At 50.7% G+C, this 24,029-nt stretch overlaps 12 protein-coding genes across 12 annotated transcripts; 6 read left to right on the top strand and 6 right to left on the bottom strand.

The window, feature by feature from the left end:
* Positions 1-277: 277 nt before the first annotated feature.
* On the top strand, positions 278-1,629 carry yth1 (cleavage polyadenylation factor RNA-binding subunit YTH1). The gene has a single exon (XM_040846161.1). The coding sequence runs from the start codon at positions 419-421 to the stop codon at positions 1,181-1,183; it is 765 nt and encodes a 254-aa protein (XP_040706014.1). The 5' UTR covers positions 278-418; the 3' UTR covers positions 1,184-1,629.
* A 650-nt stretch (positions 1,630-2,279) lies between these two features.
* Positions 2,280-3,088, top strand: pst2 (putative NADH-quinone oxidoreductase Pst2; the record flags this gene model as incomplete). The annotated part of the gene is made up of 4 exons (XM_040844446.1): positions 2,280-2,306; positions 2,379-2,464; positions 2,524-2,923; positions 2,987-3,088. 4 exons carry the CDS (start codon positions 2,280-2,282, stop codon positions 3,086-3,088), a joined length of 615 nt encoding a protein of 204 aa, XP_040706013.1.
* A 403-nt stretch (positions 3,089-3,491) lies between these two features.
* ASPSYDRAFT_55123 (GPALPP motifs-containing protein 1) lies at positions 3,492-4,307 on the bottom strand (the record flags this gene model as incomplete). The annotated part of the gene is made up of 1 exon (XM_040848983.1): positions 3,492-4,307. The coding sequence occupies one exon, from the start codon at positions 4,305-4,307 to the stop codon at positions 3,492-3,494; it is 816 nt and encodes a 271-aa protein (XP_040706012.1).
* Positions 4,308-4,839: 532 nt separating this feature from the next.
* On the bottom strand, positions 4,840-7,213 carry npl4 (nuclear protein localization protein 4). Its single transcript, XM_040846160.1, has 4 exons — positions 6,977-7,213; positions 6,756-6,886; positions 5,255-6,701; positions 4,840-5,181 (listed from the first exon to the last, which is right to left on the bottom strand). Exons 1-4 carry the CDS (start codon positions 7,073-7,075, stop codon positions 4,921-4,923), a joined length of 1,938 nt encoding a protein of 645 aa, XP_040706011.1. The 5' UTR covers positions 7,076-7,213; the 3' UTR covers positions 4,840-4,920.
* A 353-nt stretch (positions 7,214-7,566) lies between these two features.
* ASPSYDRAFT_40824 (uncharacterized protein) lies at positions 7,567-9,481 on the bottom strand. Its single transcript, XM_040846159.1, has 2 exons — positions 9,232-9,481; positions 7,567-9,168 (listed from the first exon to the last, which is right to left on the bottom strand). The coding sequence occupies exons 1-2, from the start codon at positions 9,379-9,381 to the stop codon at positions 7,756-7,758; spliced, it is 1,563 nt and encodes a 520-aa protein (XP_040706010.1). The 5' UTR covers positions 9,382-9,481; the 3' UTR covers positions 7,567-7,755.
* On the top strand, positions 9,441-11,441 carry ppe1 (putative ribosomal protein/carboxylic ester hydrolase (Ppe1)). The gene is made up of 5 exons (XM_040846158.1): positions 9,441-9,984; positions 10,064-10,560; positions 10,614-10,704; positions 10,757-11,010; positions 11,080-11,441. The coding sequence occupies exons 1-5, from the start codon at positions 9,809-9,811 to the stop codon at positions 11,313-11,315; spliced, it is 1,254 nt and encodes a 417-aa protein (XP_040706009.1). The 5' UTR covers positions 9,441-9,808; the 3' UTR covers positions 11,316-11,441.
* A 294-nt stretch (positions 11,442-11,735) lies between these two features.
* Positions 11,736-14,230, bottom strand: ASPSYDRAFT_85896 (putative transcription initiation factor TFIID subunit; the record flags this gene model as incomplete). Its single annotated transcript, XM_040851578.1, has 5 exons — positions 11,736-12,792; positions 12,842-13,656; positions 13,705-13,748; positions 13,805-13,943; positions 14,048-14,230. 5 exons carry the CDS (start codon positions 14,228-14,230, stop codon positions 11,736-11,738), a joined length of 2,238 nt encoding a protein of 745 aa, XP_040706008.1.
* A 317-nt stretch (positions 14,231-14,547) lies between these two features.
* Positions 14,548-15,169, top strand: ASPSYDRAFT_55118 (mediator of RNA polymerase II transcription subunit 11; the record flags this gene model as incomplete). Its single annotated transcript, XM_040848982.1, has 2 exons — positions 14,548-14,631; positions 14,726-15,169. 2 exons carry the CDS (start codon positions 14,548-14,550, stop codon positions 15,167-15,169), a joined length of 528 nt encoding a protein of 175 aa, XP_040706007.1.
* A 367-nt stretch (positions 15,170-15,536) lies between these two features.
* Positions 15,537-16,705, bottom strand: cap2 (F-actin-capping protein subunit beta; the record flags this gene model as incomplete). Its single annotated transcript, XM_040848981.1, has 5 exons — positions 15,537-15,610; positions 15,671-15,718; positions 15,801-16,070; positions 16,163-16,542; positions 16,677-16,705. The coding sequence occupies 5 exons, from the start codon at positions 16,703-16,705 to the stop codon at positions 15,537-15,539; spliced, it is 801 nt and encodes a 266-aa protein (XP_040706006.1).
* Positions 16,706-16,889: 184 nt separating this feature from the next.
* mph1 (3'-5' DNA helicase) lies at positions 16,890-20,279 on the bottom strand. Its single transcript, XM_040846157.1, has one exon. The coding sequence runs from the start codon at positions 20,265-20,267 to the stop codon at positions 16,941-16,943; it is 3,327 nt and encodes a 1,108-aa protein (XP_040706005.1). The 5' UTR covers positions 20,268-20,279; the 3' UTR covers positions 16,890-16,940.
* A 995-nt stretch (positions 20,280-21,274) lies between these two features.
* Positions 21,275-21,806, top strand: ASPSYDRAFT_40817 (uncharacterized protein; the record flags this gene model as incomplete). The annotated part of the gene is made up of 2 exons (XM_040846155.1): positions 21,275-21,575; positions 21,638-21,806. Coding segments are annotated over 2 exons (447 nt in total), but the record flags the coding sequence as incomplete, so codon positions are not given.
* Positions 21,807-23,356: 1,550 nt separating this feature from the next.
* ASPSYDRAFT_118319 (HD domain-containing protein) lies at positions 23,357-24,019 on the top strand (the record flags this gene model as incomplete). Its single annotated transcript, XM_040840389.1, has 1 exon — positions 23,357-24,019. A coding segment is annotated over one exon (663 nt), but the record flags the coding sequence as incomplete, so codon positions are not given.
* Positions 24,020-24,029: the final 10 nt, after the last annotated feature.

Below are 24,029 nucleotides of genomic sequence, written 5' to 3'. Positions count from 1 at the left end.
TGGATGAATCCTTGCTGGCTGCTGAAGATGTTGCACTCGGTAAACTTGCCAAAAAGGCAATGAGCTATAGATTTGAGAGTGCATGCATGCACTTACGTGATGAAACAATAGACACGGATGGGCTATCATTATTTGCAGCAGAACTATAATCTCCTTACTTTTCCAAGTCTGTCATGCCATAACTTCTGGTAAAGATTGAAGATACATAAACACACGTGATTCAAATGTGAATGGATGACAAAGCAAATGATTTGCGCCACCGCTTTCTATATTTGTAAGCCTTTCTCATTCTGCCTGGAAGCTCCTTAGGTCATCGCGAATTTCTCTTGTTCATGACCTTCTAACAGCTCAGTGCCTTTCGTTACGCTTGTGATTTCCTTGTGACGCAGTCACTTAATACCCTCGTCTCCAGAGCATCATGGCTGCAGACGTTAGTTATGCTGCATCCCAAATCGTGTCCACAGACCGCACCCGTGATCCGGACTCCGATCAGTTCTCCTTCGTTCCCTTCCTACGCAAGAACTACGGCTTTGGTCTCGTCAGCGATGTCCCTGTCTGCAAGGCTTACAGCGAAGGGCATTGCCCATTGGGCCCTGCTTGCCCCGATCGGCACCCGACCCCTTCACGAGTAACCACGTCGACGACCACGGCCTCCGGGTTAGCGCCATCGACCACTCACGGATCCCTTGTCTGCAAGCACTTCCTCAAGGGCCTCTGCAAAAAGGGTATCAAGTGCGAATATCTTCATGAATACAACCTTCGGCGCATGCCGGAATGTCAGTCTTTCTCCCGGTCTGGTTACTGTCCTAACGGGGATGACTGCTTGTACCAGCACGTACGCGAACAGGCCCGCCTCCCTCCATGCGAACACTACGACCAGGGATTCTGTCCACTCGGTCCTATATGTGCGAAGCGACATGTCCGTCGGCGTCTGTGTCAATACTACCTTGCTGGGTTCTGCCCCGAAGGCCCCTCTTGCGCGGATGCCCATCCGCGGTGGTCTGAGAACTTGCCCAAGCCGTCGATACGGGTGGAGAAGACAGAAGAGGAGCTAGAGAATGAGAGGAACCTAATTCGCGAAGAACAGGAGCGGGAACGAGAAAGAGAGCGAGAATGGAGGAGCGAACGTGGTCGTGGAGGATTTGGAATGCGCGGCCGGTATCGTGGCAGAGGGCGAGGGTAAATCAACTGAGATGACGGCGGAAGCTTACAACTTTACATCTACATACACCTTGAGGTCCACGAGGACTGGGGAATATTTAGTCGAAATTGGCCGATTATCGCATTCGGTTGGTCGACTTATCCAGGGATATTGCATCGATACGAGCCCCCGAAAAACCGCGCCATGTGCGCCAAATCCAAACAGCCTATTCAAACCCTAGAGTCTGGATAACGACAAATGCCAACCACGTAAGCGGGCTTGAAATACACAGAAGCAGACTCTGTCAGAGGAACGGATCTTCACGGCTTCTGATCCCATTCATTCGCTCTTAACAAACCTTAAGGCTCGATATGATGATAACTTATTCCACATGTACATATTGTTGGAGTTGTTTACCTTGGATAGCTGTTGCGAATGCATAAGAGCCAATGGCTACCATGAGTACAATTATAACAATTCATTTGAACTATTCTCTAAATAATGTAACCACTCGTAGTCATTTTTGAAGTCGTACGTAGGGGCCTAGTATAACACAGTAAGTAGTAGCGGTGTGCAGATGCCCAGGCTCAAGGGCCACTACGTTGAGTACCTGGAAGTCTAGAAGAGACCCCTCTCCGAGTATCCATCTTCCGCCGCGTTCCTGCTCGGAGGTCCATGCAACCCACCCAAGCAATTGTGGCAAAGGGAAGGGCGGGTAGATCAGAACATGCAATTGATATTACAAGCAAAGATTTTACTCCGTAAATCCGAAGACAGTTCCAGCATTTCCTTGACGCCGGCTGATTTTGCTGCAAATCCCAAGATTTGCAACAAATCGAAACGTGCCGAGAAGCTGACGGGCATTTGTCAAGTATCTGTAAGACTGAACTAACAAGAAGCATGTGGGGGAGACCCACGGGCTGCATGATTAGGCCAATCAGAAACAGGATGGCCTCATAAGTAATCGATGACAAAATCTAGAGCTTCTCATTGACGACATTAACTAATCCCCCTTCTCAGCTCTTTAAAAGGGGTCTGTTCGTCCAAATCTTCAAACCGTTTCTGAACTTAGACAATTATCACTATACCATCCTTCCTTACAGCTCCTTTCTCCCTTTCGAGGTCATAAACCGTCGCAATGGCTCCCAAGGTTGCTATCGTCTTCGTACGTACCCCGCATTGATTGTCCTGCGCGAAAAATGCCGGGAAAACCATCTAACGCTCATGTTTTATCTAGTACTCTATGTACGGCCACATTGAGAAGCTGGCCCAGGCCGAACTCAAGGGTATCCAGGCTGGTGGTGGCTCCGCCGATCTCTACCAGTATGTTCATGCTCCGCACCACTACCAAGACCTATCAAAAGCTTACAATATGTCTCTAGGATCCCTGAGACCCTCCCCCAGGAGGTCCTCGACAAGATGCACGCTCCCAAGAAGTCTTCCGTCCCCGTCTTGGAGAAGCCCGAGCAGCTCCTTGAGTACGATGCCGTCCTCTTCGGCATCCCCACCCGTTACGGTAACTTCCCTGCTCAGTGGAAGGCCTTCTGGGACCGCACTGGCGGTATCTGGGCCACTGGTGGCTTCTACGGCCGCTACGCTGGTCTCTTCGTCTCTACTGGCACCCTTGGAGGTGGTCAGGAATCCACCGCTATCGCCTCGATGAGCACCCTCACCCACCACGGTTTCCTCTACGTGCCTCTCGGCTACAAGACTGCCTTCCCTCTCCTCGCCAACCTCGACGAGGTCCACGGCGGTAGCGCCTGGGGTGCTGGTACCTTCGCTGTATGTGCACCCAGCTCAGAGAGATGCTTCTGGGGTATCATTGACTGACCTTTTGTTTTATAGGGTGCCGATGGCTCTCGCCAGCCCACTTCTCTCGAGCTCCAGATCGCCGAAACCCAGGGCAAGTCCTTCTGGGAACACGTTTCCCGTGTTAACTTCGCGTGACTGCATGGCAGTAGCGAGAACAAGTCCGAGCCACAGCCTGCTCAACAGCGAAAGGAAACAAAAACGACACCCCAGAACCAAACTCAGCAGCAGGGTTCCCAAGCGGCGAACGCAGAGAGGGACAGCGAAGGCGGCCCTTGCGGGCTCCCTAAGAAGTGTAACATTCTCTGATCGACTCGCTTATACACCCTTGGTTGTTTTATCCGTTTAATGTTGCCGTCTTTGTCCTTGAGCTACAAGGTGACTTGATGATTGATGAACTTAAAGTTTATATAAAGGAAATAATTAGAAAATAATTCAAACTTTTCAAGTTTATATGCTCCATTTGCGTAGAGATTCGTGAAACGCTATATTACACACAACAAATATATTACACCGCCAAAAAAAAAAAAAACAAGGATATCTATAAAAATTTGCCCTTAGAAAACCTCGACCCAAAATCCGCGGCTTTACTCATCATCTCCCTCCGTTGCGCATGCGTCAGCTTCGAGGAAAGCGCCATATCCTTCTCCTTATCAAAAGCTCTCTTACTAGGATCATCCTCTTCCTCCCCCTCCTTGCCCTTCTCCTTCTCCTTCCTCCTCTTCTCCTCAACCAACGATCCCGCCTCGTTTTTCCTCACCCGCTCATTATACCTTTGCACCTTCTCCCTCATAGCCTGCGCAGCCATATCATCCGCACCCGCCCCAGCAGACGAAACACCACCAGCCCCAGGAGCAGATATACCCATCGCCTGATCCTGCAACCTCCTCATTTTCTCCTCCGGCGTCTCAGTCCACGAANTATCCACCCCTCCTCCGCCGCCCGGCGCATTCCCAACTCGCGGCCCGCTCTGGAACTTCCGGTTCCGTAGTTTCGTCGGATCAACGCGCGACCGATCCGAGTCGCCTGTGGGCGGCGCAAGCATCCATGCGTCGCGCTTCGGCGCGGGTTTCGCTTCATGCTCTTTCTCTGTGTTTAAAGGTGGGGTTGTGGAGGGGGTTCCTGGTTGCTGTTGTGCTTGTGGGATTGAGCCTTCTGGTGGTGGGAGGCTAGGGCCGAAATCATCGTCGTCTGAGTCGGAGTCCGAATCTGAGTTATCGCTGTCGTTGTTGGAGGTTGGTGGTGGGAGTGATGGGCCGATGACTTTGCGGCGCTTGTCGGTGGCGTTTTCTGTGTCTTGAGTCGTGGCTTCCGGCGCCGCAGAGGGCTCAAGCTTTCGTTTTGATGGGTTGTCCATGGTGTCAGTTCGTATAGTGAATGTAAGGTGTGGAGTGTAGAGATGGAGAGGGGAAGTATATGTCGGAGTTGGAGATGATGGATTGAAGGATGATTTTGTGCAAACAAATCAAACATCGAGTTAATTTCCAGATTGGGAATAGTGTCACCATAAGTCCATAGGCTATGGTCGTTAAGCTGGGATAGAGAAGAATAACAGGATCATTCAAGTCTTCTTACCTTACATTCTCCAGCCACACATGACGGTTTCAGATCATTCCTGATGCCCATGGTAGGGAAATCAACGCAAAATCTACTATCACTCTCACTTCATTCGTGCAATTAAGGTGAACCATCTATTCATATACATCGAGCCATCCGCTTGGCCAGATATACTAACCTAAGACGCTACCTAGAGTCGCTCGATAGCCTTGACCAATATCCAAAACCGTAGCCTAATACCTAACGGACCCCGTATAAATGACAGGTGTCATAAGCCATTCGGTCCAGTGAACTAACGATACATGTTCGAACGGGCATGGTCAAGGGTGGCCTATCGGATCAATATCGGATACCGGCACGGATAGGATGGATGGATGGGCAGGTGCGGCGGCTCGGAGAACATCGACCGCCGGTCACCTTAGACTAGCTCCCTTAAACCTCTTAGCAAGTTGTTCACTTTCAGATTTGGGAGACTCAGGCCTTGAGGAGGAGAGGTAACGTTTTCCGGGCTGGGGCACAGGGCGTGAAGAATCCAGCCAGGGACGCTTGGGGGGCCGCTCACCGCTTTCCTGAAGAATTGCCATTAATGTTGCCCATCCGGGGGTATTGATGAGCTGTAAACCATCTGTGGGATTCTGGGTCGTAGCTACACGGCAGAGGAGTGCTTCCTCATCCTAATTTTTTTTGGAGTGTGCAGTTAGTTGATGTTTCTCGGAGGAGCTCGAGCAATCCGACGATAGAACTTACCTTGCTGAAAGTAGACAAGGAACGAAGGAAGCATAGGAGATGGAAGTCGGACACTGCACGGATTGCTCTATCTGGATCATGGGACACTAATTTCCGGGCTAGACTGCGTAATTCTTGGCCCTCGCCAATAACCTCACGGTTCTCAATCGGGTACGTGCTGTCAATGAAAAGTGGTTTGGATTCCGTGGGGAAACCGTGGGTCAGAGTAACCAAAAGATACTCGACCGGGAAGCTTGGTTTTGCGTTTACCTGCGCGGATACTCCGTATTCATTGATCTTTCGATAGAAGACCTCGGGTATATACCGCGATCTGCTGTCGCCATCTTCCTCCGATTGTACCAGCATCACTGACGGCTCGGCGGATGGCTCAATTATATCGGCCCTAATCATCTCCACTGCTGAAACCGAGGCCTGGTAAGAGCTGATGGTGATAGCGCCCTCATCGTCTCCACTTACAACACAAGTCACAAAGTTGGACCCGAAATAGCCGGTTCGGCTCCATCTCGTTGCCTTGGGATGCTGTGTTTGTAAACGTGACGCGAAGGCAATTTCCAGAGAAGAAAGATAGTACGAGTCAATATGTCGTTTGCAGATCACGGAACCATCGCCTCGCCCAGAATCGAGCAGGTCAGTAAAAATGACCCCAACCTTTTCAAGGCCGCAGAGACGTGCAACTTCGTCCACTTCCTTTTCTTTCTCCCATTCGTGCAGTGTAACCCCGTCAACTTCATCCACTTGGGGTGGCTCATAGATTGCTTGGACGACAGCCTTAACTCCAAGGGGCACCTCTGTGTATTCTTCAAATGTACCATAAAGGTATCCAAGGCGTTGGGAGCCTGACTTACGCCAGAAGTCAAGTAACGAATTGATGAGATCAGGTGTGGAGAATTCTACATGGTCAACCATGCGATATTCTTGAGGTTGCAGACTGATTGCACTCGGCTGACATTTGGTACAGATGCCTTCTGGCCAGGGCGGATGGCCAGAGGGACAATCTGGTCTTACCCGGTAGTATGGCTCATTGAGGGGCGGCATGAAGGAGCTCCCGAGTTCGGGTTTATTTGTTGCAGCATTGATTTTGCGCAGGTATGAGTGAAATGACAGGTGTTTGATCTTCTTCTCTCCTAAATATTTCGGGTCGTAAGGTTCAAGTGGCATGCAGTAATCGCACATGCCCTTTGCACTGTGTTTGCACATCTTGTTATCACGGGATCGATGGATTTTCCCATCTTTCTTTTCCAGGCGGTCGTCAAGAGCTGACTGTCGAACTGCTTCCCAAGGGTTCTTGACGGTAACAGAGGCGGTGTTAGACGGTAATCGAGAACTGTCTGGAGCTACAGGCGCTCCATTCAAACGTCGTGCAGATGATCCTGCTGCAACTCCATTGCTTGTGCCATCTTGGAGATCCTGCTTTGATTGGTATCCGATGTAGAGTTTGTCACCATGCCTAGATTTCCAACGTTAGATGTTGTTCGCCACAGCGTCAATTGCTGTTGCTAACTTTAATCCAACCTGCTCAAAGGAGACTCCATCCAATGTATCCAAAAGTCTCTCATCACCAGCAGCGCCAATAGGCTTGTTTGAGAGTTTAATCGAGGAAGGTTCGACATCGGATGGGAGTTGTTCCAGAATCTAAAGCCCAAATCAGTGTCTGTCCGTCCACCATGCTGATATATAATGGCAAAACTAAATAAAATATAAAGACAAAAATAGAGGACATACCTTGGTTTGAAGAGAGGGGAACAAATCTGGCGGGCTGACGTTCAACCGAAACTGGCCGTTCCGGCTCTCGAATCTCAGAATGATCGTGCGCGACGCCATGACGACAGCTCGACGGAGATGTTAAGACGTATCCAAAGGCAGAAATTAAAGTTGAATGTGTGGGTTCATTCCGATGAAGATGACAAGCTCGAGGATAGAAAGAAGTGGGATGGGAAGGCAAAAGAAGATAGTTGAAAGATACAAGTCAGGTCAGCAGCTCTCTGTGGCACTTCAGTCCATGTCGTAATGCCCACTGTATTCTGCCGGTCATATATGACCGCCTACCTAACCGCCTTATAGTTACATTGATTCATGGAGACTCTCCATCTCAATCAAACAAACCCAACTACTTTAAGGTTGATATGGCAATGTGGACGGGAGTTTAACGCGCAGGAATGTTGCGGCCATGCCTGCGGGAAGCGCCATATCCCACACGTCCAGTACCTCAGACCGTTTACTCCGTATCTGATTTCAAGTATGTGATTTTCAAGTTGCAGCGACCATGGAAGCAATATACTCTATTATTGGCACCATGAGCGGACGTGTCCTCCTGCTGATCAAAGTACCGCTTCTGTATGCATGATTGGAAAGGGTACCAACAGACTTTCAAGGGTAAAGCGCCGCAAGCAATCAGGTCGCGGACGTTGAACCATGTACAATACTAATCAATTGGTATTAACGCATAGCATACAGTACATTAACAAGCAAGATATACACACTATACACACGAAACAAATAGATCATTCTGCCGACACCATAGCTCTCAGTCTTTCCTCAAGCAACCGCCTCCCTTCCGTGGTCTTCCACACCTCATGCGGCGCATCCTTGACAATATCCCAATTTTTGAGGTTCTGCGTAATGGTAGTCAGATCCTCCTGCTTATCAGCCCACTTATCACTCTTCTTTAATTCATTACCCGAGCTAATAACCATCAATGGTGTATCCGCCATCTGAACATGCCGTGCAGCTTGAATCTCAGACGAGGTCAAGGACTCGGCGACTAGATTCTCCTGGAGCTTCGCACGGATAAATTTGCCCGTTTGATAGGCACTGCGGCCGAACACACGGTCCTCGCGCGTACGATGCCTGAAGATGGCGCCGAATATACGGTCAAGGCCTAGTGGTGAAAGGATACCGCGGACCCATAGAGCGAAGCCGTGGCCCGGATTGCCGATGTCGGATAGGTAGTCTTCGTGCAACGGATCGATTAAGAAGATGCCGTTGACCTCGAGTAGGTGGCGACTCGCGAAGATCCGGTTGTATATGCTTCCCACGCCTGCAGAGACGAGGACCCAGGGGCCTTCTTCACCAGCCAATGCGAGCGCCTCTGAGAGTGCATCCGAGGCCATTCCAGCTGAGAACGGGGAAGGGGCATTGTCAGACCAGCCGATTCCTGGTCTATCCCAATAGCAGTAGCGGGATATAGCACCCTTTTGCTGAAGCTCGTCGATGAATGGTTGGAGGGTATGTTCGACAGGCCCTTCACCACCTTCGACGAGAACGGTTGGTGATGAATCGTTATCGGCCGAATTTCCTACACAGTCAAGATGTACCTGGTAGTTGTTGCCGGTGACGTAGAATTTTCGCCCTGGGGGTTGGAGGGTGGCGTCTCGCGCTCGGAGTGCCAGTGTGATCATGAAAAGTACGGAAATTATGGCTATGATGGCCATGAAGAGAGTCTCGGCTAGCACGGCGAGCCATTCTCGTAAAGACCGGCGGGTCTCCTCACGGCCTGTGAGCCGCTCTTCCTCCTCTCGTTTACCCCACGCGACGAAACGGTTCTGCATAATGTTATAGACTGCGACGAGGGTTGCCCAGACCACAGTAGCTATTCCGACCCAGCCTTCTTCAAGTCGTATGCGTGGTACTGCGACTGTTATGCACATGTCGATGAATAAGAATAGGGCGAGCACGAGGCCCCATACCGTCATCGGCTTCGAGGGGACTGCGAAGAAGATGAGCCCGAACAGAAGGTATCCAACGGTTAACGTAGTGTAGGCAAAGGCGAAGAAACCGGATCCGCGAGTGTGTAAAGCTGGTGCACTGACGAAGAGAGATACAAGCAGGAATGTCCACCAGACGAAGCTGACGGCGAGGAAAGTAGAGGTGAGACCCCGTAGAGCTCGGACGCTCCAAAGGTTGTAGGGGGAGACCTAAAGCAGGATTTAGTTTCAATTACAAGACGCAAATAAAAATTCAAGAGCTCGCGAACATACAGCAGGGTCATCAGGACTCAAATACCGTTCGGTCTCGCGTGGGATGAGTCGAGTTCTCTCGTCTGGAGCCGGATATTGTTCCCGATCCCCTCCCTCTTGATTCTCATCTTCTCGATTCTCGCGCGTCTGTCGTTTAAAAATATTAACCATGATGCCGGATATGTACAACTGGTTTATCTCACAGTCTGGAAGAGGTGGCCAGGAGACTGGAATCTCCAGTATATAAACCAGCGGCGATCAAGGTCTCGGTGTTGACGTCATTGCAGCAGCATTGCTGAGAACCCATCCATGGAAGATTGTGTATCATGATCGGTTGTTTATACCACCATGTTGTCTATTAACTGGAACTGACTCTATCAATATATAGAAGAGGAGTTGCTTTGGAGTAGTGCGCACATCCAAGTTGGCTCTGAAAAACCGACCTGCGTTTGTAGAGAGTACGTAGTAACTAGAGAGAACGGGTGGGGTTGACCAAGCTACTGAAGCTTTCATCCTCCACAAAGTAGCCGACATCTCCATTCATCGCCTGCGTTAAACCATTCCAAACACTATAGCGAGCCTCATCCATAGGAAAACTATGAGCGATCTGCAAAAGTCCTTCGCGAAGTCGAAATTAGCCAAGCTACCCCCGGAGCCCCCTCCCATTCCCGAGACGCTCCCCGAGGAGGATGGGGAGTCTTCAGCTTCCTCAACAGATACGGTGACTCCCTCGCCGACCAAACAGTTATTTGCCAGGCCGGGAGGCCGTCGAGGGTGCGTGCACCTTATTTCCTTATGTTTTGCGACGACATATACGATCTGAGACTAATGCGGGGCACAACAAGCAAGATAGATCATCAACATCCCTAGAATGGACCGACTTCTTTACCCAGGAGCTCTACCTCTCACGAACGATTAACGACATTGACATAGTGCATCATGCATACATTACTCCGCCGACAGGCTCAGCTCCGCTATTCGTCATGCACCACGGTGCCGGTTCTTCTGGCCTTTCCTTCGCAACCTGCGCCGCAGAGATCCGAAAGATCCTCCCTGACGCCGGTATACTTTCGCCGGATGCTCGAGACCATGGCAGTACATCTGTAACCAGGGCGAGTGAAGATGGGGATGCCGAACCCGAGAAGGTCCAGCTTGATCTGAGCTTGAATACATTAAACCAAGACCTCCTCTTCGTTATCCGTGAAACGCAGGCCAAGATGGGCTGGGAGGCTCTGCCAGACATCGTCCTTGTCGGACACAGCTTGGGAGGTGCGGTTATCACGGACGTTGCCAAAAAAGGTGAACTGGGTGCCAAGTTACTAGCATATGCTGTATTGGATGTTGTCGAAGGTACCCTATAGTCCCACCCTGATCATTAGGGTCTGGTTGCTCACAGTCAACAGGGTCTGCAATGGACGCGCTCCAAAGTATGGAAACATATCTCTCAACTCGGCCATCACGCTTCCCATCAGTAGCTTCTGGGATAGAATGGCAGTATGTTTCTCCACTCCAACCTACAAACCCTTGCTAACGATTGCCTGCACAGCACACGATCGCGCACAATCCGCAACAGAACCTCCGCCCGCGTCTCTGTCCCGTCCCTCATCTACCATGAAGACACACCCACAGACCCAGCAAAACCCTGGGTCTGGCGTACTAACCTCGCCGAAACGAAGCCCTTTTGGGAAGACTGGTTTGTCGGGTTGAGTCGGAAATTCCTGGAGGCTCGTGGAGGGAAGCTCCTGCTTTTAGCTGGCACTGATAGACTGGATAAAGAGTTGATGATTGGCCAGATGCAAGGTCTGCTCTTAGTTTCCCCTTTAAATTCAAGAGAAGAGTTGCGCATACTAATCGTCATTAACGGTACAGGGAAATACCAACTCCAGGTCTTCCCAGATGCAGGTCACTTCATCCAAGAGGATCAACCTGCTAGGACTGCGCAGATCCTTGTAGATTTTTACAAGCGGAATGATCGCAGTGCACTGGTTCTTCCTCCCAAGGTAGCCGATATGCAGGCATCCGCAGCCATGAAAAAAGGAGCAAGCACTGGCTTGCCTTTGGGGAAGCCCGAGGGTGGGAGTACAGGTTCTCTTAAACGGTCTTAATTGACAAACCATATATCTTACCAATATATAATACTACGCCGGGTACGGTGAAGCTGGTCTTCGGTACGTGTAATAAACGATGAGGGCGATTAGGAAGAGAATATAATATATCAGATCCACGATCCATTATGCCTTGATAGTTGCTTGCTAGTAGTTGCTTGATAGTAGTTGCTTGATAGTAAATATCCAACCACCCCGAAAGAATTAGAAAACACCAATGCCATCTTCAACCCACCCGGGACGCCGTCAGGTTGACCTGCCAAAAGCCCATGCAAAACAGATTAGTCCCCTCACTGGAAGTGTGATGTGAGGCATAACCTAAGGAAAATAGTTCGAAAAGACACGCGTGTGGGCGTAAAAAGAAATGGGTATCCGGCGCTAGATGTGCACTCAAATTCCGTCGTGAAAGACTTTCGCCAATCAGGGAAGATAAGCGCCACCAGCAATAATCAAGTTCATGTTGGTGAATTTCACCTTATACACGGGGCTCTTCTTGGTTGGGAAGGCACTGATCTGGTCCGGCGAGACGACAACGTCTTTCCCCTTTTTCTTTCCGTGGCCCATTCCGGGGCCGACAGCGCTTGATGTCTGTGTGGCATTCGCGGTACTGGAGGCCCCATCGATCTTTGTGCCTGCGCCGCCTTCGCCGACGACTCTGCCTTGCGATGAGTCGTGTGCTGGGCCGGTGACATCCCATACGCGGACTGTGCCGTCTGCGCCGCCGGAGACGAGAACGTTCGATTCTACGCTCCAGCTGAGGGACCAGATTCCTCCCTTCCCGTGGCCGCGCATGCGTTTGAGGAGGCGGCCGGGTCCTAGGTCCCATAGCAAGATGGAACCGTGGTCGTCTGCCGATGCGAGGGTTCTGCCGTCACGGCTACAAGCGAGTGCTGTGATGTTGCCTGTGTGACCGGTGAACATGCGGACTGCATTGCCCGTTGTTACGGCCCACATGCGCACTGTATGGTCGGAGCTACCGGTGAAGATGTAAGCAGAGTTTGGATGGAAGCAGACGCAGTCAACGTCGTCATCGTGACCGACAAAAATGCGTTGTTGACGAATATGGTCTGTCACCCAGAGACGGGCTGTCTTGTCGTGACCTCCAGTAACGAAGTAGTGGCCAAAGGGACCCCACTGGAGATCCCATACTGGTTGATCATGACCCTTGTAAACAACCATGCACTGCCATAGGTCGAGGGACCAGAGCCGAATGGTTCTGTCTGCAGAGGATGAAAGCAACCAGCGGGCATTTGTTGGCGCCACGGAATTTTCGGTGGGAGTTGCGGATGGGGCAAAAGAGACCGCGTATATTGGCCCTGAGTGTCCGATTAGACGACGCGAATTCGTTGGGTGGTCGTCGACACTGTCATCTGCTGAGGTGATCTTCTTTCCGTCTAAACTCCAAACGCGAATGTATGACTCTTGCATACCAGCTGCAACAAGTAGATTATCATCTGAAAAGTCTAGACAATTGACCCTAAATCAAGTTAGTAAGATAAATCTTGAAAAGGTGACCTCGAACTAACCCATCATAGGTGTTGTGGAAAGTGAACATGCAAACACTAACGGCAGGACCAACACCACCAGTCCTAGATTCAATTCGGAACCTATCACGGTTCTCTTTGACTTTCTGCACCTCGATGGCCACGTCGCGCGCAGTCGACGGAGGATATGGAATATCGGCGCGAGTTGGAGCTTCATCGTCATCCTCTTTTTTGATCATTTGGTCAAGCTCTTGCACCAAAGTGTTTTGGCCAGGCGCTGGTGGACTCTTTGCGTCTTCGTCTGCGAGCTCCGCACGTACATCACCTTCAAGAGCCTGCTCCATGGAAAGTTTCGCTAGTTTGAGTCGAGGCAAAGTACCAGCCATCGCAGGATTATCGCCGGTGTATGCAGAGCCAGGGTGGTGACCCGGAATACCCTCATCTTCGGTGGGGACGCTTTGTCCCATACCAGCTTGGCTGAGCATCGCCGCAAAGCTGAACCTATCATCGGCGGCCCGCTCTTTGGTGATAATGGTACAAAAGCTGCTTAAGATCGCCGACATGACCGAACCCCCTTCTTTCTGTTTGCTCTCAAGGAATTGCATCAAGCTGCCAAAAGCAGGATTGCTGAGCACTAGGCGATACTTGTTGCCACGGTATAACTTGGCAATCGAATTATCTTGAACGTGCTCGGGCAGGCTGATAGGCTCCAGGGCCCGCACATCCTCCGTATGCTCTGGCAAGAATAGATTTTTGTTGGCTTCAAAGAACTGCTTAGACTCTGGTGTATATGAAGAGGTCACCATATTCAAGAAAGAATAAACAAAAAGGGGCCACAACACGCGCCTCAGTTCCGGCTGTGGAGATATTAGCATATCGTAATGGCACTAACAATGAGGTCGCACCTTATACAAGTCAAGATTATCTTCAACCCAAACCTTGAGCAAATCTAGTGAACAAAATTAGCACTGTCTAAAGATAACAAAAAGGCAGTTAACCTCTTACCAAAACCAATCCTGTACTTAGGACGAGCATCTTCTCCCAAGGGAGGCAATGGCCGGCCATCTATCTCTTGATTCGCAGACTCCATACGAAGCATGGCCTCCGTCCGACTGTATCCCTTCTTAGCGAGATAGTCGATGACCTGAGGAAGTTAGCAAGGCATTAATAAACGCCCAGCCGACAAACACCATAATTTTAGAGGACAAGCAAACAAATGCCAAACAGCAAACTGGAAAGGGTGCTCACAATCTGGTTCAGGTTCTGTTGTGACATCGCACCGCTGGGCGGTGGAGGAGCAGGACCCGGAGTTGGCGCTCCAACTGGTGTTGAAGCCATCTGCTGTTGGTGGGAAGGCATCGATACACCAGCACCGGGGCCCATACTCCCACTTCGCGGAGCAGGGCTCGGGGCCCCGCCAGGCGCAGACATGTTCACTCGCCCTGACGCGCTCTCAGCCTACCTAGTCTACTAGATGTGAGAGAATCAGACCCTAAAAGTGACGCGACTGGGATGCTGAGGCGCAACGACGCAGAAGCGATGAATGTCTATCTAGGCGTCTTTGATTTGATAGAAGTTGAACGAAGTCAGTCTATGTTTATGTAAGCACAGCTCTCCGAAGCCACCACGTGACTTTCTACCACTTAGTTGGCGAATAATATAGCCATGACGATCTATCTTCCCCAGTAATTCCTCACAAGTCTCCCAACACAAAGCCAGAACACGGCTTTAGGAGAAGCAACAAAAATATGGCTGAAGAAAATGGCTCCGAGAAACCAGTTCAGGTCTTCACGTCGGCCGACCGCATTCGCCAATTGAATGAAATTGACAAGGTACGACCGACTCGGAATTGCGGACTTGAATATCCAGATGCTCATTCCAACGCTGATTCAAGGGTTTACTACCAACTACTAATTGACTTTATAGGATGTAGCCAAATTAATACACTCTGCTGGCCTTGCGATCCAGGCACTCACAAACGCGAGATCCAATGACCCCTCGTCCGCGGACAACTCGGTTGATTCACATAAAGCTCGCTTCAAGGAAGCTACATCACAATACTTTGCACTCCTCTCGTCAATTGATGTCCGACTCCGCCGTCAGGTCTACGCGCTGGAAGAAGCTTCGATTCTAGTTCCGGACTCTTCTAAGACCGGCGATCTTTCCGGCTCAGCCGCAGCCGCAGCAGGCGCGTCCAATCCGTTGGACGTTAGCTGGTTGAATAGTAGGAAGGATACTGTGGGTAAAGAGAAGGAGGCGGAGCTATGGGCAGCTGCGAGACAATTCGTTGAGCGAATTAATCAGGCACATCCCCGCGAGCAGACCGGGGTGAAGGGAGAAGGAGACCTGGAGAGCATGGAGGTGGATTGATCTCTCCTCTGGTTTATTACGAGCAGGCGTTTTCCCAAATTTTCTCGGAGGGTACCTTGGCAAGAGCCAGGTGCTATTTTGCATGGCTTACAGGAGCGATCCCTTTTACTTTTACCATCCCCTTTTGTTGGATGAACGCATTGCGTCCGGTATTGGATAAGGCCTTTTATGATACCCAAATTCGAATGCACTGCTATACGACATTATCTGTACGAAGGACAAAGCGTCTTCGTGGATCGTAGATCGACTTTAATTGCACACAGACCTAGGTTGTACCTACAAGGACTAGCCCTGCATCTGCAGGAAACGCAAAAATAACTACAGATATTCGAAACAATCGCTATAACCACCGAACCCAATATCCCGCTTACCGCTGCAGTCCCCGGAGCATTTCCTGCTGGGTGGCCCTGTCTCTATTGGTTTCCGACAGCGGTCCAACGCCTGAGTAAAGGATTAGCTTCAAAACCAAAACTCCGAAATCGGATAAACGCAAAAACTTACTCCTGAGTTCGCCAACAACATCCTTAGCTTTACCAAAGTAGACCTCCTCTGCAAGTGCCACAAGATTAGCAAAGACCCTTATTTAACGGCAGTGGATATCCCCCAGAAGGAGAGTATTTGGAGCACATACGCAGCAAGTTCCTCATCTTCAATTCCATATCTTCCACCAATTTCCCGACGTTGGCAACGTGGCTTGCATCCGAGTCAACGGGCAAGTCGACCTCGATCTGTCGGGTCATGTTCCCACTCAGGTCCATCTCACCAAGAGCTTCGGTTTCGTTGGAGAGGTGAAGTATCACTGTACTGGTCAGTTTGTAGTGGGCCTGGCGTGCTCGATCGGTCGCTTCGAAGACGTGGATGCTGTCCCACTCGCCGGCGTGCTTGCCGCCTGGAGATACCCCTGTTCGTAGGTATATATCGTCAGTACCGGAGCATCATAGACCCGAAGACTATCACCCCCGTAATGCAAGAGACCATTGCATTTAAACGTACCCTTCTTCAAGAGAATAACGCCCGCAANCCCATCATCCAAATCCCAGAAGTAGACACTTCCAACACCACCCTCGTAGTAGAGTTCCCGGTAAACATCGAACGCTTCGTTCGCGGCAACCTCCAGCCTTCTCACTCTCTCGCTCGGTACTGTGCCATCGTCGAGCGGTGGGTCGAATTCATTGCTCCAGGGAGATCTGTAGCTGTCGCCATCACGGTTGTAATCACAGAGGAGGTAATCCCGCTTCGTTTTGGGGCAGCGACGGATCTCGAGCGGCTGGTCGACGGAGGACAGGAGGTCTTCGGTAAGGTCTGGGATAATGGACGTAATGGCCTGCAGATTCTGCTTTGTATCGCGGGGGTTCAACCGCCGGAGAAGGTCGCTGCAGGAAGCATTGGTGTCAGTGGTAGGCTGCGAGCGGGGTTGGGTTTGGGGTAGGAATTGTCCGTTGGCATCTTCGAGGGAGGAGATATGGATCGCAGAAAAAAGTCGATTTGACTGTTTGAAGATACTTACAGCGCGCTATCAAATTGAGCATCTGCCATTGTTATGGAATTCTGGAGAGTGTAGTTGTGTTCTGATGATGTTTACTGCTTCCTTCGGAGGTGTCCCTGAAGGCGGACGGGAGGTGCGTGGGCGCAGCAGTTTGACGTGTACTTTAGGTACCTACCCAGGAAAACCACCCGTCCGCTAAAGCTAGGTACCAAGTATGAATCCCACCAAATATTGTCTCCCATATGCAAATAGCCTAAAAGATCTTTAAATTATACTGGTCTAACATTACTCATCACTGTCATAATCAAAAGCATTTCTCCGTTTTGGAGTAGATCCGCGTCCGCCGTCCGGCGTAAGCAAAGAACTGGGATCAGGCAAGTCAAACTCGTCTTCACGGGTGACAAGCTGGCTGACCCTACGTGGAGGCTGAAACGGCTTCGGCCTTTGGCGGCCCTCGGGTGCTGAGAACAGCTTGCTCGGAGATGGGAGCTCTGGGTCTGTATCCTCACCTTCAGAGTACCCCGGCAAAAGGTGTGGCCTAGTAGGTTTCGAGTTAATTTTGGGTGAGTGCCGACGTGGACCACCCGTCGAAGACTTGAAAGGGAGAAGAGAGTCTTCGGAGGACAGCTTCGACTCGCGAGCTATCACTTCTTTGAAACGATCATCACAGTCTGCCCCGACTTGGTTCATTCGTTGCAATGCGCCGATGACACGCCGGGTGAGGGAACTGTGTCTCACCATCTTAGTTGGCCGCTGGACTAACTGAAGTTGCGGGAAAGCATCGCTCCGAGGATAGCGGATGAACTGTGGACTCGTTCCTCCTACATCCTGGTAGTGCTGCTCGAGTTCCTTCTCCTGAGCTGGAGTCAGCAGGACATCGTCCACGTCTGGAACTAGGACAGGCTCTGGTGTCGGTACCCGGGGTTTAGGCTTCTCTTTCGATTTCGACTTGGGTTTTGTCTTCGGCTTGGATGACCCTGTCAGGGTCGCTGCCGTCGTGAAGCCTGTTTCGACATTGTCGGGCATGTGGAATTGCTTCGGAGGCTTCTTCGGGAGCCGCCCTTTGCGTTTCTTCGGCTCTGGTAGATCTCCGGCTTCATTCTCATCGGGTATCTCGATATGTCGTTTATCGGGGGTAGGCTTCATTCCACTCGGCAGGATGCGCGGAGATCTATCATCGTGAAACGTGAATTGTGTGCCGCTTGCTATCAATTGTTGCATCTTTTCGTAGTTGTCTTTCGCTTTGAGATAATTTTCCTCTTCCTTGCCCTGCATCAGGAGAAGGACAATGTTACCAGCTCTTTTTCGACCTGTTCGTCCCATGCGTTGCAGCATGCGGATGGGCGAGGCGGAAGAATCGTAGCAAACAATGAGGTCGACTTCTCCAATATCCAACCCTTCTTCACCAATTGAAGTCGCCACAATGGTATTATAAGTTCCTTTCTTGAATTTTTGAACAATATCAAGCTGAGTCTTCTGGCCCATCCCCTCTGATCCCTTGGCGCTACTCTGCCCAACGAAGACATGAGGTCGAATCATGGGTCCATATCTCTTTAACACTCTTGTCACTTCTTCAGCGCTGTCTCGAAAATGCACGAAAATCATAACTCTGGTAGAGGTCTGAGTACCGCCGGTAGCCGTATGAGCACCTTCATCAGCATCCAAAAAATGGTTCAAGACAACCTGCTTCAGGTATTCTAGTTTTGGATGTCCGATAAACTCAGGGTTCTTGGTCCATGGGCTGAGGTAATTCATGAGCTTCTTGAAATGCTCATCTTGTACGATTTGGCGCTGGTACTTTCCACCTTTCTGTCCATCAGTATTAGATTGGAAGTGTAGTAGATGGCGATATAATGGAGTAATTCCATGATACTTGAGAAGGTCAATACCGTGCGCCATACTCGCAAGAACAGTGAATATCGCATTGACTTTCCCCTTCAGACCGAAGTTTGCATTCCTTCCAGCGTCAGACATCATCCACTGTTGTCTCGCCTTGGTAAGTCCATACGGTGTCAATGCCATCGGATCCCGTCCCCAAAAAGCATTCAGTGTACGAAGCTGATCGACAAGCGGTTGTAATGTGCTACTCAAGAGGTCCATGCATAGGATCATCTCATCCGAGTTCTGGAATGTTTGGATATCGGTGTTCCTCGCATGCACATACTCTCTGATATCGAGTGACTGTTCCGTACGGATTTCTACCTTCGCAATATCAAGTCCATCAACAACAGCTTGCACCGATTCGACAGTGGAACCGGGTGTTGCGGTTAAAGCTAAGACGCGAAAACTCTGGTTGAATCTCCGGAGAAACTTGACCACTTCCACATAGGCATAGCCACCAGTAGCACGATGGGCCTCGTCAACAACAAGTAACACAATTCGTTTTGGGTCGGCGATCCCTGATTTTAGGTCGTTGGTTAAAGTCTGGGGAGTCATAAAGAAGACCCGCTTTGCCTTCCATTCCTCTGCACGAACCCCAGGCGGAGCTTCACCTGTGAGCATGGTTGTCTGTGAGCGCGGAATACCCGCAATCTGTAGGCATGCAGATATCTGTTGAGCTACCAGCGGTTTCGTGGGAGCGACGAATATAATCTGAGCATCTTGAGTCCAACGTAGCCAATTGAGCATAATAGTGGCGGCGATAAAGGTTTTTCCCAGGCCGGTAGGCAGAGCTACAAGCAAGTTATGAAACAAGCCTTTTTGAGTGATATTGAACTGGTAGTCACGAGTCTTGCCCAGGTTTGTAGGATATACCCACGTGTCCAAGGAACTTTGATTGAGCCTGTGTTGAGTTGGAGGCTCAACCTTATCTGGCGGAGACATCATCTGTTCACCGCGTGGGGGCTGATTTGCCGGACTTCGAGCAGCTATATCAAATAAGGTCGTTTGACGCACGCCTAGAGGGCGCATCCGGGCCTCAGATATGGCCCAAGGTACTTGTGGTGCTTGTCTTGTCGGCGGTGATAGAGACAAATCCGAATCGAAAGCATCGTCCGGGATATCATCAAATAAATCTACCGACTCGGCTGTGTTGGCAGCAGACTCAAGGTCTTTCGAAGCGGCCGAGCTAGTATCTCTTGCATTTTCCTCTTCAAACGATTGTCGTGATGCCTCGATCGCAGCTTTCAGGCCCTCGTCATCATCTCCATAGTCATGCTCCCGATCGGAGCCCTCGGCTTGAGGCTCGGCGACGGATGTGTCAACTACCTGGGGTGGAGGAACGGGATCGGGTTTCTTCCATCGAGGGCCACGGATCATCTCAGGTGGTGACGGCGGTTGGGTTAACTGGGTGACGAATATGTTGTCCCGAATGCTGCTTTGCTTTGAAACGAACGTCTTGTATTTGGATTTCTGCTCTCCTGGATCGTCTCGGGAATAGAAAGGCGATTGGCCTGAAGAACGCCGGCGGTGCTCATTGCCATCACTGTAGGAATCTGATTGCGACCCGAAGCTCTCGCTACTCTCATCACCGTCGGCTCTCCGGCGCGGCCGCTCGCTCCGAGCACTCACACGGCGTCGCTTTGCTGATCTAGGAGTGTCGTCGTCGTGGACCACAAAGTCGTCCAAGTCCTCGTCCAAGTAGTCGGAAGACCCTCCATCAAGATCGGACATGTCGGGTTGCGGCGTCTGCAATGAGGACAACTTGAAGTGGCAGATGAGGAGAACGCGACGCGAGGCATCACGAAACCACGTGACTGTATTCTGCCTCAGGCTGTAAGACGTTAATTCGGGCCAATCGAAAGGGCGAGTCTCCATGAGAGAAAAGCGGACACACTCTAGTGCAATCGGGGTTCGCTTATCAGTCTCAAACCTGGTCCAGAAGGGACTTTGTCACTTTGTTATTATGGGTCCACTACTAGAGCGCCCCCCGGATTTCCCTCCGTCTCGAATCTCTATTCTTGACTCTCTACGCTCTGGAAGCTTCTCGTCCACCCGCAAAAGCCAGGCAGGGCAATCTCCTGGCTTGTGGCCAATCTGACCCCTCACACCAGGGAAATAAATAAATAAATGACCAGCTAATCTCCAACAATGCAACAACCAGATGATCTTGATCGAGCAGCTCCGCCCGAACCAGGGAATTGATCGGTGCCACAGCTCCTCGCCGAGTGAAACTCAGCTAATAGCAAGCCGCCATGAGCGACAAGTCTGCCGGGGGTTTCAATAATAGCACCAAAAAAAGTCCCTGAAGCTCTGTGTGATTCACTCTCCAATTGCCGGCGCCTGTCTCGTGTTGCACCAGCTGCTCATGCTGCAGTAGTCTGCGCTTTGTTCTTTTGCTTTTTTGCCCCCGGTTGTTTTCTTCGTCTTTTGTTATTTCTTCTCCTTCTCTTCCTCTTCTTCTTTTCTTTCCATCGTCTTTCGTTTGACTTCTCTGCCAGTTTCTTTCCTTTGACAAATCTTTCCGTTGGAACCATCACGTCTGTCGTTTCTGACTTGTCAAAATGAAGTTCACTCTTGTTGCTCTGACCTCGCTGCTCGCCCTGGCTGCTGCCCAGGACTCGTCTTCGAGCACCAGCGACGCCCCGGCTACCACCCACAGCCCGACCCCTCAAGAGACGTGCTTGCTCGCCTGTACGTGTCGTGGTTTGTTGCAACGTGGCCATATACTGACTATCCCAGGTGATGAGAAGGACGCCTGTTGCAGGGCCAAATGCATGAATGTTCCCTGCCCTAGCGACCAGCAGGCCAACGACACCAACGCTTGCGTTGCGAAGTGTGACCAGGGTGACGGCTCTGAAGCCGACACCCAGGCCTACGCTGACTGCCAGGCCAGGTGCATCACCACCACTTTCTTCCCCGGGACTGCGAGCGCCACCGACTCTGCTTCCAGCACTAGCAGTGGTGACTCGAGCGCCACCACAACCGGCAGCTCTGACGCTGACAACAACGACTCCAACGACTCCAACGACAACGGGGATGGTACGTTTTCCATCTCTCACATTGCTTTTCCCCGCCTCAACCTGGACTGACGTGTTTTGTAGACTCGGACTCCGCCAGCGGCTCCGAATCCGGCTCCCCTAGCTCGACCGACTCTGGAGACGAGCCCAGCGAGAGCAACGCTGCTGTCAAGCTCGGCGCTTCCGCTGCTGGCCTGGCTAGCTTCCTTGTCGCTGCCTGGGCTCTATAAGCGGCTCGTACTAGCGCATTGAGTTACACGCATGATGTGAAAATGCGGTGTGACTAGGTACATGAGAAACCGGACAAACAAGGCATGGATGCTATTTGTTTACCGGCTACTTGACATAGTCTTTACATTCTCTGTTACTGTAATAATCATCTGAGCTTTGATACCATAATACTTGAATGAATCAGTTTCCTGTCCGATTCTCGCTGTCCTCAATTGCCTGCGATCCCTTATTCCAAGCTCGCGTCGTAAATTCGCCAATTTGGGTTCCAGGATACGCATCCGTGCCGATCAGTGGTGTCATCTCTATGATCTCTCCATAACGTTAACCCCTTCCTCCACCCCACATGGGTGCTTCGATGTACCCTGGGTTCCACTCCCAGTCCCTTTCTAATTTCGTGTTAAGGTTATCCCTTGCAATTTCCAGTCGAACGCCCTCCAATTCTTTTTGAACCGCCCAGGAACCTTATAATCGATAGTCGGCCTCCAAAGCAAAGTCAGAACAGGGCACACGAAAGCCAATCAATCTCTTTTCTAACCCCGATTTCATCAAGAGGCTGTCTGCCGCCCATGGTCAATCGAGCTCCTCAACGCAAGATAGCCAAGCAGCAAGCCCTTACCTCCTACAGTCCTACTGATGCAGTTCGGCTTTTTCCGACACGCGCGAGTCAGGTACCACTACGCTGCACATTTACTCTTTACGGAGTGTTCCATGCTTCTTCATGGGAACGCGAAACGCCCGGTTTTCTCGTGGCATCGTAAGCGCACCTTTTATTGGAAAAATGTCTCGCCTCAACAAAAACCCATAATCTCTCACTCGCATAGATATAGACCCCACAGTAACCAGCCTTGAATTCGCTGCTTTTGATATAACTTTACATGGAGAGCATATCCTTGCTGTCTATAAAACAAGGAATGGCGCCAAACCCTTCACAAACGAAGGGTACCACATGGGAATTCGGGCCATTAACTACGAAAAGCCTCTCAGGTGGGAATAGGATCCTGTCAACAAGTAACTATGGCTATTGTCTCTGCGATAGAAACACACTATTCACAAATTCTTAGTGCAGGAGAGTGAGTCTCTACATGTTGATCCCCGTTTGTCTGTGTGGGTCGGACCCATAATCCAACGACAATCATTCCCAGGATTCAGATCCTCATAGTCATCAGTGGGGACAAATTCTTTGGATGATTCCAGAATCAATTAAGATTCAGGATACTCGTTGAAGGTGTAAAATATTTGTTTCTGACAGCGGCAACACCCGACGTATATACTCCCCAATTGGAACATTTCCGCTTTCCCCCGCAACGCGTGAAATTGGAGCCATAAACGCGTATAGGATAGTGATGAGCAAACAGATCCCCATCCGGTTCCTTGCCTACGAGGTATTTAGGTATCCATCTCTCGGTTGCACACGGCTGCCTACCTTAACATACCACATAATCGAGCCACTGCAATTGGCTCCCGCATAAATAAAAGATCTCACTCCCATCCATCACACTCGCCCGGCCACCCACAGGAAAAGAAACAGACAGCGGCAAAAGCAAAATGTCTCAACCCTCACAACCCCACCAGCTCATAACCTCAATCTCGGCATTCGTCACCGAATGCATGAAAGATTTCGATCCCAGCCACAACCCCCAGCACATCCAACGCGTCGTGAACCTCGCCTTGCGAATTCTCAAATCCGAACAAGCAGAGACAAAAGCAGGGGCGCCAATCGACGAGCTCACTGTGCATCTAGCGGCCCTGCTGCACGATATCAGCGATAGAAAATATCTTCCCAAAGAAGTAGACCCAGCGGGGTCGCACAATGCAATCCCGCAGCATAAACTAGTTGAGCATATTCTGCGCACGCATGGAGCGGATGCTGCTCTCGCGAGCAGGGTGCAGACGATTGTCTCACATGTCTCGTATACGACGGAGTGCAAGGACTCTGGGGCTGTGAAGAGGTTGATCGAGGAGGAAGGGTACGTTGAGTTGGGGATTGTGCAGGATGCAGATCGGCTGGACGCCCTTGGTGCAGTGGGTATTGGGCGGTGTTTTACGTTCCTCGGGGCGAAGGGTAAGGATATGCTCAAGGAAGGGGAGATGTGGGAGATGGAGAATTCAATCCGGCACTTTGGTGAGAAGCTGGAGAGGTTGGAGGGGATGATGAAGACGAGGACAGGGAGGAGGATGGCGAGGGTGAGGACAGAGAGGTTGGTCGAGTTTCGGAGGTGGTGGGAGGAAGAGATTGAGGAGGCTT

The sequence above is a fragment of the Aspergillus sydowii genome, assembly GCF_001890705.1.
Source record: "Aspergillus sydowii CBS 593.65 unplaced genomic scaffold ASPSYscaffold_2, whole genome shotgun sequence".
NCBI classification, from domain to species: domain Eukaryota; kingdom Fungi; phylum Ascomycota; class Eurotiomycetes; order Eurotiales; family Aspergillaceae; genus Aspergillus; species Aspergillus sydowii.
Note: the sequence above shows the minus strand (reverse complement) of the source record. Positions and strands in the feature narration are given on the sequence as shown.

Coding starts and splice junctions, on each gene's coding strand:
- mph1 (XM_040846157.1), bottom strand. CDS start 20,267: ATGTCCGATCTTGATGGAGGGTCTTCCGACTACTTGGACGAGGACTTG.
- ppe1 (XM_040846158.1), top strand. CDS start 9,809: ATGAGCGATCTGCAAAAGTCCTTCGCGAAGTCGAAATTAGCCAAGCTA. Junction 9,985..10,063: donor AGGCCGGGAGGCCGTCGAGG/GTGCGTGCACCT, acceptor CAAGCAAGATAG/ATCATCAACATCCCTAGAAT. Junction 11,011..11,079: donor GATGATTGGCCAGATGCAAG/GTCTGCTCTTAG, acceptor TTAACGGTACAG/GGAAATACCAACTCCAGGTC.
- ASPSYDRAFT_40824 (XM_040846159.1), bottom strand. CDS start 9,381: ATGGTTAATATTTTTAAACGACAGACGCGCGAGAATCGAGAAGATGAG. Junction 9,169..9,231: donor TGAGTCCTGATGACCCTGCT/GTATGTTCGCGA, acceptor ATCCTGCTTTAG/GTCTCCCCCTACAACCTTTG.
- npl4 (XM_040846160.1), bottom strand. CDS start 7,075: ATGGCGTCGCGCACGATCATTCTGAGATTCGAGAGCCGGAACGGCCAG. Junction 6,887..6,976: donor TCCCCTCTCTTCAAACCAAG/GTATGTCCTCTA, acceptor TTTGGGCTTTAG/ATTCTGGAACAACTCCCATC. Junction 6,702..6,755: donor TTTGAGCAGGTTGGATTAAA/GTTAGCAACAGC, acceptor TTGGAAATCTAG/GCATGGTGACAAACTCTACA.
- yth1 (XM_040846161.1), top strand. CDS start 419: ATGGCTGCAGACGTTAGTTATGCTGCATCCCAAATCGTGTCCACAGAC.